Consider the following 14,731-nt stretch of genomic DNA (forward strand, 5'->3'; position numbering starts at 1 on the left):
GCAGGACTTTCTCAATCCAAAATCCACTCTTCTACCTACTCTCCAACAGGCCAGGTAATGGGTATAAAAGTACTTTGAAAGAGTAAAGCATTCTTGATTCTGTACGCATTTATTTATTTATAACAGACCGCATTCTGCCATCCTCCTCTACCAGCACACACACACACACACACACACACACACACACACACACACTCCCTATTCAGGAAAATCTGGTGTGCTGGTGAATCATTCCTTCTGAGAGCTCATCCGTCACTCTTTGTTTAGAGGCTCAGCTCCAATTTTCTCTCTCTGTTTTAAGTGTCCCAAGGCAGGTCTTGGTTGCTAATCCTTTGTCTTTTTAAAATGGGTCTTTTTATCAGGACTTAAATCATCCAGGTGAACGTACAGAATACTACCCATAAAGGGTTCCATAGGAAGTCATAGATCATTGGCAACTTAGAACTTTGGCATCTTAAAATCTTGGAATTATAGAATCTTGGTCTCTTAGAAACACAGGATCACAGATTCTTAAAATTGGAAGGGTCTTTAAACGGCTTCCTCAATTCTTTGCTTTCTTAATTTCTCATTTTTAAAATGAGGAAGGGGACAGCTAAGTGGTTACAATGTATTAGGAGGCCTGGAGTCAAGAATGCTCATCTTCCTGAGTTCAAATCTAGCCTAAGACACTTTAGCTGGGTGATCCTGAGCAAGTCACTTCATCCTGTTCGTCTCAGTTTTCTCATCTGTAAAATGAGCTGGATAAGGAAATAGCAAACAACTCTGAATATCTTTTTCCCTCCCCCTCACAAAACCCCCCAACAGCAACCTAAATGAGGTCATGAAGAGTTGGACTTGACTGATAACTGAACACAACAGCAAATAATGGGAGAGATATTTTATATCACATTCAGTTAAGGTTGATCAGAGGAGCAAGAAAATAATAGAGCTCCTTTGTCCATCATATTCTGTGAGTATTTTTGAGACCTTAATAATAATTGTGGATCAGTCTCAATTCTTTATTAAAGCTCAGGGCCTCTCCAGTCCTGAAGAAAGCACTTCAAGAGAAGTGGAAGGACTCTTGGGTGGTCACATAGCAATGTCGTGTGGGAAGTTAAGATTTCCACTCTGAGCCAGCCCCCAATTCTCCATGAAAATAAGTCTAAATAGCAGCTTTGGGCCATGAAAGGAATGCTGCTGACTTGGACCTTTTCTTCTCTGCCTTGAAAGTTCCCTCCTTACCTTTTAGGTTCAGGAAGCACTGTGGCTCATTGTTTCACTGCTTTTCTCTCTCCGACTTCCTGCCTTTGTAGTTACCTAGTAGGGGATGAGCTGTGGGTCGTCATGGAATACTTGGCTGGTGGCTCCTTAACAGATGTCGTGACTGAAACCTGCATGGATGAAGGGCAGATTGCTGCTGTGTGCCGGGAGGTAAGGAAACCTACTTACCATCTTGGGCCCCTTCACCTGGAGCGACCTCAGGCCTAGAACAATCCTACAGGACACTATCAGAAGCGAGAGGAATCTATACTGGCAAAGTCTTAGAATATTGGAATGATAGAATTTTAGATTCTCGTAGGGTTTGAGGATTAACTTCTAAGAATAAAGTCTCAGAATCACAGAACATAGTAAGTTACTGGATTTCCTTCTTTTCTCCCTCTAGTGTCTTCAAGCTTTGGAGTTTCTGCATTCCAGTCAGGTCATTCACAGGGACATTAAGAGCGACAACATTCTACTTGGGATGGATGGTTCTGTCAAGCTAAGTATGTCAATGGTGTGGGTAGCAATCACCCCCTTGTTAATTGTGCAGCTCTGGGTACTGGCAGTAGGTGAGGTCAGTGTTGTATCAAGGGCAGGCCCTTGAATAATATCGATCACCCCTTTCGGATAGCGAGTTGAATTTGGTGGTGGGAGGAAGTATGAGGGCATGTGGGGTAGCAAGCGCCTGTCTCACAGTGTAGCTCTCTATAGGATGGTCCTTCTCACACCTAGATACTCACTAGGCTTAGAGCTGGGACCTGACTTGTGACATTGGGTAACTCATTGGCCCTTGTTACTGAGGGGACTTACTAAAATCCCTTTGGTCTCTCCATGTGCCCTCTGTAAAATGAGAAAGTTGGAGTAGATGAATTGTGAAGATTTCTTTCATTTCTATATCCTTTGGCCTTATCTGTTATTGCGACTACATCTTCTGTGACACCCCTTTCCTCCCTCAATTCTCTTCCCCATAGTGCTGAGGGCAGGGCTTTGGGTACATGATGGATACATGATCCCTTTCTGTTGCCCACAGTGCCGAGGGCAGGGCTTTGGGTACATGGTGGATGGGTGACCCCCTTTTGTCCCCCACAGTGCTAAGAGCAGGGCTTTGGGTTACATGGTGTATGCTTGATGGAATCTCCAAGTTGAAAAGGATTGTCTAGTATAGAGACAGATTAAAATGTAATTAGGAAATGTTTAGCAAAATAAGCAAAAATACAGTACACCGTAGATAATGCTAATTCATAGTCTTCTAAGGCAATATGCAGCCCAGAGGGACCCATTTTTATTTGAGTTTCACACCGCTGGTCTAATATAACTTCTACCTGAATAGTGATCCCTTCCTTCATAATGACAATAACTAAAGCTTGTATATAGCTCATGGTATAGTGGAAAAATCCCCAGTTTTGTAGTCAGAGGAGCCAAGTTCAAATTCTGTGATCTTGGGCAAATCATTCTGCATCTCAGTTTCCTTGTAAATTCCTTGTAAAATGGAGGGTTTGGACTAAATGACCTCTGAGAATCTTTCCAGCTCTATGTCTCTGATCTTGTGTATTTGATATATATTATCTTATTTTATTCTTTAGCAACATTGAGATAAAATACTAGAGGCATTAGAAATACTATCTTTTATTGTAGTTGTTGGTCAGTCATTTAAGTCATGTCTGAGTATTCATGACCCATTTGGGGTTTTCTCAACAAAGGAGTAGTTTGCCATTTCCTACTCTAGCTCATTTTATGAATGAGGAAACTGAGGTAAACAGGGTAAAGTTACTTGCCCAGGGTCACACTAATAATTGTCTGATGCCGGCATGAAGTTGATTCTTCCTGACTCCAAGCTCCTCAGTTCACTGCACCACCTAGCTTCCTACAAGTGAGGAATAGAGCTGAGAGGTTAAGTGATCTGCCCAGGTTATGCAGATGTAAGAGGTCTGGAAAACCCAAATTCAAATCCTTTCTCAGACACCTACTAGCTTTGTGATCCTGGGCAAAACATTTAACCTCTTTCAAACTCAGTTTCCTCACCTGGAAAATGGGAATGATAATAGCATCTCTCTCTCACAAGGTTATTGTGAGCCTCAAATGAGATAATAAACTTTAAAGTGTTCTGTGGACAACTAAGTGGATGGAGTGTCAGACCAGCAGCCAGAAAGGCACATTCCTGGGTTTAAATGTGGCCTCAAACACTAACTGTGTGATCCTAACAACCATTTCACTCTGTTTGCCTCAGTTTCCTCATCTGGAAAATGACCCAGGGAAGAAATGGCAAATCACTCCATTATCGCTGCCAAGGAAACTCCAATTGGAGTCATAGTTAGACATGGTTGAAAAATGACTGAAAAAGTATTATATAAATGCTAGTTATTGTTATTATTCTATATCCTCTTCTTCTGTTAATGTTGACTGAAGTATTATGTTAGCTCTTCTGCCTGCCACATAACACTGTTGGTTAATATTGACCTTGAAACCTACTATGAAATCTCTAAAGGCTCATGGAATGAAAGCCCTAAATGTCAATTGAATAAATGAATGTTCAAATAAAACTAACTTTCTGTCCTTCTTTTCCACCACAGCCGACTTTGGTTTCTGTGCTCAGATCACCCCAGAACAGAGCAAAAGAAGCACCATGGTTGGGACCCCATACTGGATGGCTCCAGAGGTTGTGACTCGGAAAGCCTATGGCCCAAAGGTGGACATCTGGTCCCTGGGCATCATGGCCATAGAGATGATTGAGGGGGAGCCCCCCTACCTCAATGAAAACCCTCTGAGGGTGAGTATCTGTGGGTTTCTTCTGGCAGCAAAATTGAGGGTAAATGAGGAGTTAAGCTATTGATTGTACCCTTTACTTTAACCCTTCCATGCCCAGTGTTGTGGATGGCAATCTAATTAATATTTGTCCATCTGTAGTGCTCTAGGGGAGAGAGAGAGAGAGAGAGAGAGAGAGAGAGAGAGAGAGAGAGAGAAAGAGAGAAGGGGAGGGAGAGAGAAAGAGGAGCATCATGGTTGGGATCCCATGTTCTATGGCATTGAGGTGGTGTTTATATGTGTAGAGAGCTAGGCGTGCATGTATATAAAAATAAACATGTGTACAAAAAAACACACATGTGTGTATGTACCATATATACATCATTTGCTTTGTGGCTTGCTTTTGCTAAAGAATCAGCCACCAGGCAATTGTTCCACGCTTAACCAGGCCAGAAAACAATCATAGTCTGTGGTCAGAACCAGAGTCAAAACCTTCCCAGTTGGGTACAACCCAAGACTGCCTCCAACAATCTGCCATTGTTGTTATTCGGTCGTCCCTGGCTCTTTGTGACCTTATTTGGGGTTTTCTTGGCAAAGACACTGGGGTGGTTGGCCACTTCTTTCTCAGCTCATTTTACAGATAAGGAAACTAAGGCACACAGGATCATGTTGCCCAGAGTCACCCAGCTAGGAAGTGTCTGAAACCAGATTTGAATCCAGGTTTTCTTGACTTTAGGGCTGTGCTCTATCTGCCTGTGCTACCTAATTGCCTCAGCAATCGTGACACCCAGTATTGCCAAGTACTGTACTAAATGTAGGGATTACAAAGACAAAAGTGAAGGTGTTTCTGCCCTCTAACGAGCTGACATTCTCCTCCTGCCTCGGTGGGACATTAGTGAGATGGAAAAGGGTCTGAGCATACTGATGGCTCTCCCCAAATTGGGTTTATTAGGAGTATTTGGAAAACAAAGCCACTCATCCTGGCTCTTCTGACTCCTGGAGGTCAGTTAAGGGATGTGCCTGAGCCTCTGCACCACAGAGATGGGCGTGGTGATTGTTCTTTGTGTTCTGAGCTGGAGGAGTTCAAGTTCTCAACCTGACATTTATTAATAAGTCACCCCAATGGAGTCATGTTTGTATTACTTCCCTCACAAGATGATATGGAGAATGTAAGCCTTAAAGGGCTATAGAAATGGGAGTTATTATTTATATATGTATGTATATTTAAAAAAAATTTTTCCCTGCAACTTTTTGGGTTTGGGTTTCACTGGCCAGATTTCTTTCTTAAGGACCATGCCTTAAATTCAAATCACTCAGGCTCTCATGGTCTCACTGACAACAGGTCCCAGGCATGTCTGGGCCCTGAGTGCCCCAGAGTAAATGTAAATAGCAGTTGTTTCTATTTTGGCCAGAAACCCTGAGAATCTTCCCCTCCCACACTGATTTTTTTTCTTTTGACTAGGCAAAAGAGTCCAATCTCTTGATTCATTTCTTACCCAGCCTTAATCACTGATTGAGTGTTGCTTCAGTCAAACTGTGACCTATTAAAGACCTAGCTTTCCCACTGTATCCAGAATCATCTCTAGTCATCCTGATCTATATCTGGCCACTGGACCCAGATGGCTCTGGAGGGGAAAGCAAGGCAGGTGACCTTGCACAGCCTCCCTCACTCAAATTCAGTTCTCTTGCATGTCATGGCACCACGTCTCTGATGTCATGATTCTCTTGGAGAACAAAGGACAGACAACAACAATTAAATATAAGGTGTCCCAAGAGTCTTAGTGTACTTTTAAGCTGTTAAAACTTAAAACTGCATTTTGTATACACCCATGTGTGTGTGTCTGTGTAATAGTACAGTTTAATTGTACAAGCATAAACGCACACACATAGATATCCCCATATGTAACCCTAACACACTACAGAAATGTACATTCCTATTTTTGTACCAGCGCCTGGGTCCTGCTGGGCTGATGGGAAAGGAAAATCTGAATTTTATCTAGTGGAGGGGTTGAGAACACGCTTACCGTATTATTTTTGGATGTATAGAATATATCAAATGATGATCTCCAAGTGTTCTCTCCCTTTGTATTGACAGGCCTTATACCTCATTGCTACTAATGGTACTCCTGAGCTTCAGAATCCAGAGAAGCTGTCTGCCATCTTCCGGGATTTCCTGAACCGCTGTCTTGAGATGGATGTGGAGAAGAGAGGATCAGCCAAAGAGCTGTTACAGGTATCCCTTATCCTTGTGCATAGGCACCAGATTGGTGGGCTCTGGGTTTCTGTCTCATGGGTCCTTATGCCTTTCCATAAAGCACAGAGGGGGCGCGCACTTATTCATTTAGTCATTCATCAAGCACTACAGCATGCAGAGCATTGAGCAAGGTGATGGGAGAGAGAGGAATTTTATAAAAGAGGTGGTCCTTGCTTTCTTGGATCCTAACAGCAAGATGAGTCACTTATGCAGATTATTATTACACATGGGACAAGTGTTTCAGAGAGAGGGAGAAAAAGCATTCCATGGGGAGGAATATTGTCAACAACTAGGTTTTAGGAACAGCCAGTGGCTGAAAATCAAGGCTCAGGAGGTGTGGTCTTATCCAAGACAGATATGTCAAACTTGTGGTCCACAGTGCTTCTGAGTGCAACTATCTAAATTAAAATGCAATTGTGAAGTGTTTAACAAAATAGATAAAAACATAACACAACAAAGATATTGTTACTTTGTGGTTTTCTAAGTCTCTATGTGGCCCATGGGGACCTACTTGCATTTGCATTTGACATTAGTAACCTGATATTTTTAAAGAACCCTGAACTTGGAACAGGAAAACATTGTCTCATCACTGAATGTGTGATGCTGATTTCCTCTTCCATAAAATGTGAAGATTTGAGGAGATGACCTCTGAGGTCCCTTCTACTTGTAAACCTGTGTTTCTGTGTTCTCTTAGGATCTTTTTGCTTTCTAAATCTGATGGTTCTCTAGTTTTTGAGCTGATCTTTAAAAGGATGGGTAGGAGTCACAGACATTTCCTATACTTTTACCTGGCTTGTCATATGCTAACCAATGGAGAATATCTAGCAGTGAGTGAGGTTCAGCCCCTCCTTATCCTGGTAAAATTCATAATCTAGGAGGGGAGATAAAAGTGAGATAGTAACAGAAATCTAGGACAATATGAGAGACTGGAACGGGGGAGTGGGGGAGAAGTGCACCATCTTCTGAGGCGGGAAGGATCACTTCAGCCTTGAAGGAAGAGGGAAGGCTTCAGAGTGGAGATGGCCTTAGATTTGGGCCTTGAAGGGTTGGTTGGAATCATAAAGACAGGGCAGGGGTATTCCAGGCAAAGGGAACAGGGAGGCCAAAAGCAAGGGGGAGGAGGGAATCTGAAGGATTCTTAGGTGATAGTGTGTCTATCCATTTGCCTGGAAAGTAGAGATAAGATTAGAAATACAGGTTGTGAAAGGCCTTAGAATTTAGTCACTAAAGCTTTAGGTATCAGGTAATGATGTCATCTGAGTATGAATTGAGAAGTTATTTTCAATAGCCTCTGCAGGAATTAGAGCAGCTAGTTCACATTCATAATAGGAAACCTCATTTCAGACACTTAGTAAGCCGTTTGACCCTCCCTCATAATCTCCCTTAGCCTCAGTTTTCTCATCGGTTAAATGGATGTAATAATAGCCGTTTTTGAGAATCAAAAGGGATGATATATGTACCATGTTTTGGAAATCTTAAAGACTTACAATTATTAGAGAGGAGAGAGACCAGAGGCAGGGAGAACCAGTCCTTCAACAAACAACTATTAAGTGACTCCTGGTACACAGAGCATGGCAGAGTGGTAAGAACACTGGCTCTGAAGTCAGGGGACTAGGGTTTAAGTTGGAGGTCTGCCATTTACTACCTTTATGACAAGTCCCTTAATTTCTATAGGTCTTGGTTTCCTTGTCTGTAAAGTGGCGGGAATTGGATTAGATGTCTTTAAGGTCCTTTCCAATTCTAGATCCTCTCATCTGAGATGCTGGTCTAGCACTAAGGGGAAGATATTGTAAGAGTTCACTCATGGATTCAAGAGATACATAACTCACACATAAGCCAGGGAACACACCTAATTAGAATTTGTTGGCATTAGTGGGGCTACAGTGGGTCTCATCTATTCTGACTGCATAATATTCCATGATGTGAGTGGGATGGAACCAGGATGAGAGATTGCGCCTCTCTCTGGGGTGCACTCCCTTTATAGCCTGTGGTGATAAAGTAGCTATTCTGGTAGAAATCACCAATGGTAAGAAAAACCCATGCATCCATAATTACATCAATCAGAAGGAAGGCAGATGAGAATGGACACCTGGGTTGCTTTAAACAAACAATTAAAAAAAAAAAAAAAAAAAGAACAACTGAGCAAATAAATGAATAGATGAATGTCAATAAATGAATGAATCAAAGAATGACTGAATTGATGTTTGATGATGGGTTTGTCAGTCACTGTGGCCATTTTTGTCAGAAATGCCGCCAGAAATAGGAAAATATTACTAAGTGACTCCTGGGTACACAAAGCAATGCCCTTGAAGAACACTAGAAGTCAGCAGATTTGGGTTCAAATGCTGACTCTTCTATTTATTATCTTTTGATCTAGGAGAAGTTATTTTAGGTTTAGGGGAAGAGTGATTTAAGTTCCGTTTTGGACATTTTGAGTGTGAGAAGCTTATTGGAGGGACATGCAAGGGGCGATGTCCAGTTTTATGATTTCATCAGTGTAGAAACTCCTTCCTTTGATGTCTAAGGCACAGAGATGAGCAATGGTTGTGATGTCATGATTTGTATGTGTCAGAAGCAGACCAAACTCATTCTTAACTGATTCCAAGGCATCTAATTGGAAGTGAGAAAAGTATAGTCAATAAATTTGACAAGTATGAGTAAAATTGAAAGTGACCGTGCTTCTAGACACATGATGTGGTGCTGTTGATGACCTTCATGGAAGTCAGAGGATGTAAAGAAGGAGAAGAGAGCACCTTTGGAACAACTGATGAAGATGGAAGTATGAGTAAAGAAAGCAGAAATGGGGTCTGGCTACTGTGCCCCATCTCATCTTTAAAATTCAGCCAGGATCTCTGATGGCAGCATCATATTTGTGGCCTTCCTTGTACAGGAACTGTACGTTACCTCCTGGCCAATTTTAAAAGTCCAGCGATAATCCAAAGGTTTTAGGACATTTTTAACTGTGCTGTGAAAGGATAGATCTTCTCATCTAGACGGCATCTCCAGATCATCATTGGAGTGACAAGTAGCTCATTACCATATAAGGCAGCCCATTGCAGTGTAGGACAGATGTAGTCTTTAGAAAGTTTTCTCATATTGAGCTGAAATCTGCCTCCCGAAAGGCAGCCTGGTATAGTAGATTGCTGGATTTATTGACAGAATGACAGAATTCTAAAGTCACAAAAAACCATATATGAAAAGAATCCTCCTTATAATATATCTGACAAGTCAGGATAACTAACTGTGTGATTCTGGGCAAGTCACTTACCTGCTGTTTGCCTCAGTTCCTACAGCTTTAAAATGGATATTACACTGACTATTTCACAGAATTATCTTGAAGCTCTGATGAATTTGGGTTCATTGGGTAGAATAAGGAATTTGGATTTTGGAAGACCTAAATTCAAATTCTGCTTTAGACACATGATTAAATCTCTTAATGTTTCTCAACCTCAGAATTCTCATCTGTGTAATGAAGATAATAATTGTACCTATTTCACAGCCTTGTAAGATTCAAATGAGATAGACTAATGTTTATGGTGCTTTGTAAACTTTAAAGTACTATATAAATGCTAGTATTATGTTGTTATATTAAAATACTTAGTGCTATTATAAATTATATAAATGTAACATGAATTTTATTATTTTATCATGAAATGCTTATTACATTAAAATGCTTTACCAACATTAAAGCACTAGATAGTCAGCTATTATTTTTATAACATATTGTTCTTAGTTCTACTTTCTGAGGCTCAGTGGAACAAATTTGTTCTCTCTTTGTCATGACAGCTTAAATTTAGAAAACTCCACATCCAAAGGTGTTAAGATTATAATTGGATTCTGCTGTGTGCTGCAAACGTCACCACTTCTGAACTCTCCCCAGAAAGAGAAACCACACCTAGAAATAGCCCAACTCAGGCATCCCAAAAGAAGAACCAAATTTAATTGTGAAAGGGGTTGGTGAGGGAAAGCAGAGGAACTTTTGCAAGAAAATAGCCGTTATTTTGCTCTGGTGGCTCAAACAACACCTATGAAAAGGAAGAGGTTATATCAGATAACATAAGAGAAAGCCCTTAAAGGCTTATATACATGCTAGCTTGGTTGTGGTTAACAGACTAGCTGTTTTTGACATGCTAACTATTGTCATGGACATGTTAGCAATTATTGTTGACATGCTAGCTGTTGTGGTTGACATGCTGGTTATTGTGGTTGACATGCTAACTATTATTATTGGCATGTTAGCAATTAGTGAGGATTTGAACTGAGGTCCCTGGACTCCAAGTCCAGTTCTCTTTCCATTTCCACACATTTCCTCGTCTGTAATACCTGGTAAACCAGGAATACCAACTTGAGCTTCCACCTCATCTTGACACTCACTGTATTATATGACTGTAAGTCACTTCTTCTGTAAATAGGAAATGATGCTAACTATATTGTCTACAGTTATTTTAAATGGAACTAATCTTTCTAAATTTTGTTGGTAATATATAGAAATGCTGATGATTTATATGATTTATTTAATATCCCTCAACTTTGTTAAAGTTGTTAATTGTTTCTAAAAGTTTAATTGAAGTCTTAAGAGTCTCTACATATATCATCTGCAAAGAGTGATAGTTTTCTTTCCTCATTGCCTATTCTAATTCCTTTCATTTCTTTCTTTCTTTTTAATTGTTAAAGCTAACATTTCTAATACAACACTGAATAATGGTGATAATTATGGGCATCATTGCTTCACCCAGATCTTACTGGGAAGGTTTCTATCTTATCCCCATTACATGCAATGTATGGGGGATACAACAAGCTGGTTGATGGTTTTAGATTTAGGTACTTATCATTTTAAGGAAAACGCTATTTATTCCTATGCTTTATAATGTTTTACAAGGAATGAATGCTGTATTTTGTCAAAAGCTTTTTCTTCATCTATTGAGGTAGTTATATGATTTCTTTTAGTTTTGTTATTGATATGATCAATTGTGCTGAGAGTTTTCCTATTACTGAATCGATCCTGCATTCCTAATAAAAAATACTTCCTGGTCATAGTGCATTATTCTCATGATAAATTGCTGTGATCTCTTTGGTAATATTTTATATACATTTTTTCAGCAATATTCATTAAGGAAATCCACAAAAATTTTTTTTCTCAGTTTTGGCTCTTCCTGGTTTGGGTGTCAACACTATATTTGTGTCATAAGAGGCATTTATTAAGACTCTTTCTTTACTTGTTTTTCCAGATAGAGTACTAGAATTAAGTGGTCTTTAAATGTTTGGTGGAATTCACTTGTAAATCCATCTGATCCTGGAAATTATTTTTCACTGAAGGCTTCTTCAATTTCTTTTTCTAAAATGGGGTTAAGTATTTTGTTTCCTCTTTATTAAAATAATGCTAATTTTATAGCACTTGCCTCAGGTGGTTATTATAAAATTCAAGTGGGATAATGTCTGGTGCTTGCAGATCATGAAAGAATTATATAATTAAAAATTGATGTTTGGAGGTTGTCTCAGTCTCCATAATCCTGTATGGACAGATCCTTAATATCACAATAATAAGCCTTTGCTTTATGTCTTGTGTGTATGAAGTACTTTGAATGGAGGCAGAAGGGGCTTTCCCCCCCTCACACTCACTTTTTCTTCTTTTCTTTGATTTGTCTAGCATCAGTTCTTAAAACTCGCCAAACCCCTCTCCAGCCTCACGCCCCTGATTGCTGCTGCAAAGGAGGCCACCAAAAACAACCATTAGAATGCCCAGCCCTCCCCAGCATCTTCCTGCCAAGCCTGCTGTGAAACATTCCCGCAGAGACCTTCGATCCCTGACATGCTTCTAGTCCTCGCTTCCTCGTGGTTGTCCTCTTCTTCCTGCTCGCCTAGAGCTCTCGAGACTGGGAACCATGGGTAAAGATTGGCAGAAATAGCTTTGGTTCAGGGTCAGCAAGAGATCTGTGATATAGACACCGATCCATCCATTGCTGCTTCTAAGCCAAGAACTTGCCCTCTCTGTCGTGGTCCAGGAAGCAAAGATTGCATATGGATGGTCTGGCATCTTCATGGAGAACTGTTGAACCCAATTCCCACATAGCAAAATATTTTCTTTCTCTCCCTATAACTTTTATTGTCATCCTACAAAGAAAATAGAACTGTTGGTGGGCTGATTCCATGACAGTCCATCTATTCCAGTGGTGGAGGCTTCCATATTTCCTTGTCTTCCTAATCCCAAACCACATTTACCAATCTCATTTTAACTCAGAGATGGGAACAGCTGGAGGAATGGTGAGCAGCTTTAACCAATAGGAGAAAGGAGATGGCTGTGCTTCCTGGAGTCTGGCATGGACCCTCAGGCCCATTGTGGGGCGAGAGCTGGACCCTTCGGTGTTTGTGTGCTGCTTGTGACCATTGGGAGGACTTAGCCCAATAACAGCCCCTGTGCTTTTTTTGTGAACCAGCCTTGCCTAATATAACAGTTTTCAATCTTGCTCCTGTACCCTCTTCTCCTCCAAAGCTCGCTCCCTCCCAGCATTATTTTCTATACGTTTTGTGCCACTGAGAAGTTTCCAAGGATACATGTCGGGTGAGGGGCAACATGAAAGAAAGCTGGGGCAGGGAAATTTGTTGAGCCATTTTTTTCTTCTTTTAGGGTGGTTACGCCTCTGCCAACTTAATATGGATTATTTTTAGAGAGAACTCAGCTTGGTTTCAGCCTAGAATTTTTAGCTGGACGGTGATGTTGACTCTTCAAGGCAGATGAGGCAAGGGGGAGAATTCAAGCATTGCTGGATCTGGGACAGGCTTGGTTACAAGAAGGATTGGATAAACTTGGCTTTTACAGTGCAAGAGAAATAGCATGAGATGATGCTTTTGGCAGCCATGAAGGAGATGCTCTCCCATGAGATGTGTGGCTTGGCTGTTGGCTCTCCACGTGCAGTTGGAATGGTTGGCTCACATCTACCCCTTCTGTAATCTGTTCTCCCAACCTCGACAGGGCCTGGGCTGCCTTTGCCATGGCCTCCTGTCAGACCCGTTGGCCACCGAGTCCTACTCCGAAAGTGTCCCAGACTCCGTAGCACAAGTTTCTATTTCCTTCAATAAAAGGAGATGAAAATACTATATGTGCATCATCTTTCTTTATATAAAAGCTTCCAGGATCAAAAAGTAAGGAATCATGTTCTGACCTGAGAGAATTTAATTCTAGTAGATGACAGGTTGTGGGTTTCCTTCAGCATCTCTTCCTTGACCAAGTAAACTATCCCAGGGATTTGGACTCGGGGGACCAGGCTTTGAATTTCACCGAATGTCTTTGGATCTTTAGCAAATCTCTAGGTTTCAATTCCTTATTGGTAATGAGAGGATTGCAATAGGTGAATCTCTGAGCTTCTTTTCACTCTAAATGTATGAATTTTGAGTGTGCTGTACAGTTCATTCCCATTCTCTATCCACTGCTGAAAATATTATTGGAATGTGGAGAAAATGAGAATAGCTGGATGATTCAGTGAATAGAACCACTGGACTTGGAGTCAGGGAGACCTGAGTTCAAATCTGCCTTCAAACTTTTACTAGCTGTGTGATCTTAGGCAAGTCATTAATCCTGTTTGCCTTAAGAAATGGCAAAGCAATCTAGTATCTTAGCCATGAAAACCCCAGGGTCATAGTCAGACACAGTTAAATAGCAACAACAGGTGGACCTGAATTTGTACCCTGGTTCTGCTACTTATTTACCTATGTGGCCATAAAGAAATCACTTAATTTCTCTAGGTCTCAGTTTCCACCTTTATGAAATAGGAGTGTTGGACTAGATAGCCTTTAAAAATGCCTCCAAGCTCTAAAATCTGTAATTCTATGATACAGTGAGAAGAAAGTCCTGGATCTGTGATTGGAAAAGCCTACAGAAGTCACTTTACTAAATCACAATTTATTCATAGTGAGATAAAGATAATGATATTTGGACTACCTATCATAGACCCGAATTCAAATACAGCTTTAATACTATTTAAATATTAGCTGTGTGACTATGGACAAGTTATTAAACTTCTGAGTTTCCACTTCTGTAAAATGGGGATGATAATAACATCTATCTCCTAATGTAGGAATCAAATGATATAATGTACATGAAAAACCTTAGCAGGCTCTAGACATGATAGCTGTGACACCCTGGATATAATTACCTCTAAGCATGTTACATGCATTATCTCAATTGTTTTTGAGGAAAATGTTATGATCCCCTAAGGATTTGATCATTGACACAGGTAGAGGTAATTCAGGATTGGATGGGAAATATTATACTTTTCAAAACAAGGAAAGGAATGTAGTCTGTAAATGATAGACCAGTGAACTGGACTTTGGTTCCCTAGAAGAATTCTAGAATGTATTATTAAAGAAATGGTTAATGAGCATCTAGAAAAGAGCTTACATGGTTTTTATCAACCCTATTTTCTTTTGGATAGGGTTAATGGACTGGTAGATAAGGGGATACTGTAGATAATAGGTGACCTAGATTTAAGAAAAAGCATT

General features: G+C 40.5%; 1 protein-coding gene across 3 annotated transcripts in view; it reads left to right on the top strand.

Annotated features, from left to right (window-relative positions):
• PAK1 (p21 (RAC1) activated kinase 1) overlaps nucleotides 1-13,330 on the top strand; it is a 203,297-nt gene extending 189,967 nt beyond the window's left edge. For all 3 annotated transcript variants that reach the window (XM_031961338.1, XM_031961337.1, XM_012545318.3), the window contains exons 11-15: nucleotides 1,293-1,410; nucleotides 1,643-1,742; nucleotides 3,810-4,006; nucleotides 6,077-6,214; nucleotides 11,883-13,330. In XM_031961338.1, coding sequence (XP_031817198.1) covers nucleotides 1,293-1,410; nucleotides 1,643-1,742; nucleotides 3,810-4,006; nucleotides 6,077-6,214; nucleotides 11,883-11,969 — 640 coding nt within the window. In that variant the 3' untranslated portion in view covers nucleotides 11,970-13,330. The remainder of the gene's footprint in view (nucleotides 1-1,292; nucleotides 1,411-1,642; nucleotides 1,743-3,809; nucleotides 4,007-6,076; nucleotides 6,215-11,882) is intronic.
• Nucleotides 13,331-14,731: the final 1,401 nt, after the last annotated feature.

Source organism: Sarcophilus harrisii, chromosome 3 (assembly GCF_902635505.1).
Source record: "Sarcophilus harrisii chromosome 3, mSarHar1.11, whole genome shotgun sequence".
Lineage (NCBI taxonomy): Eukaryota > Metazoa > Chordata > Mammalia > Dasyuromorphia > Dasyuridae > Sarcophilus > Sarcophilus harrisii.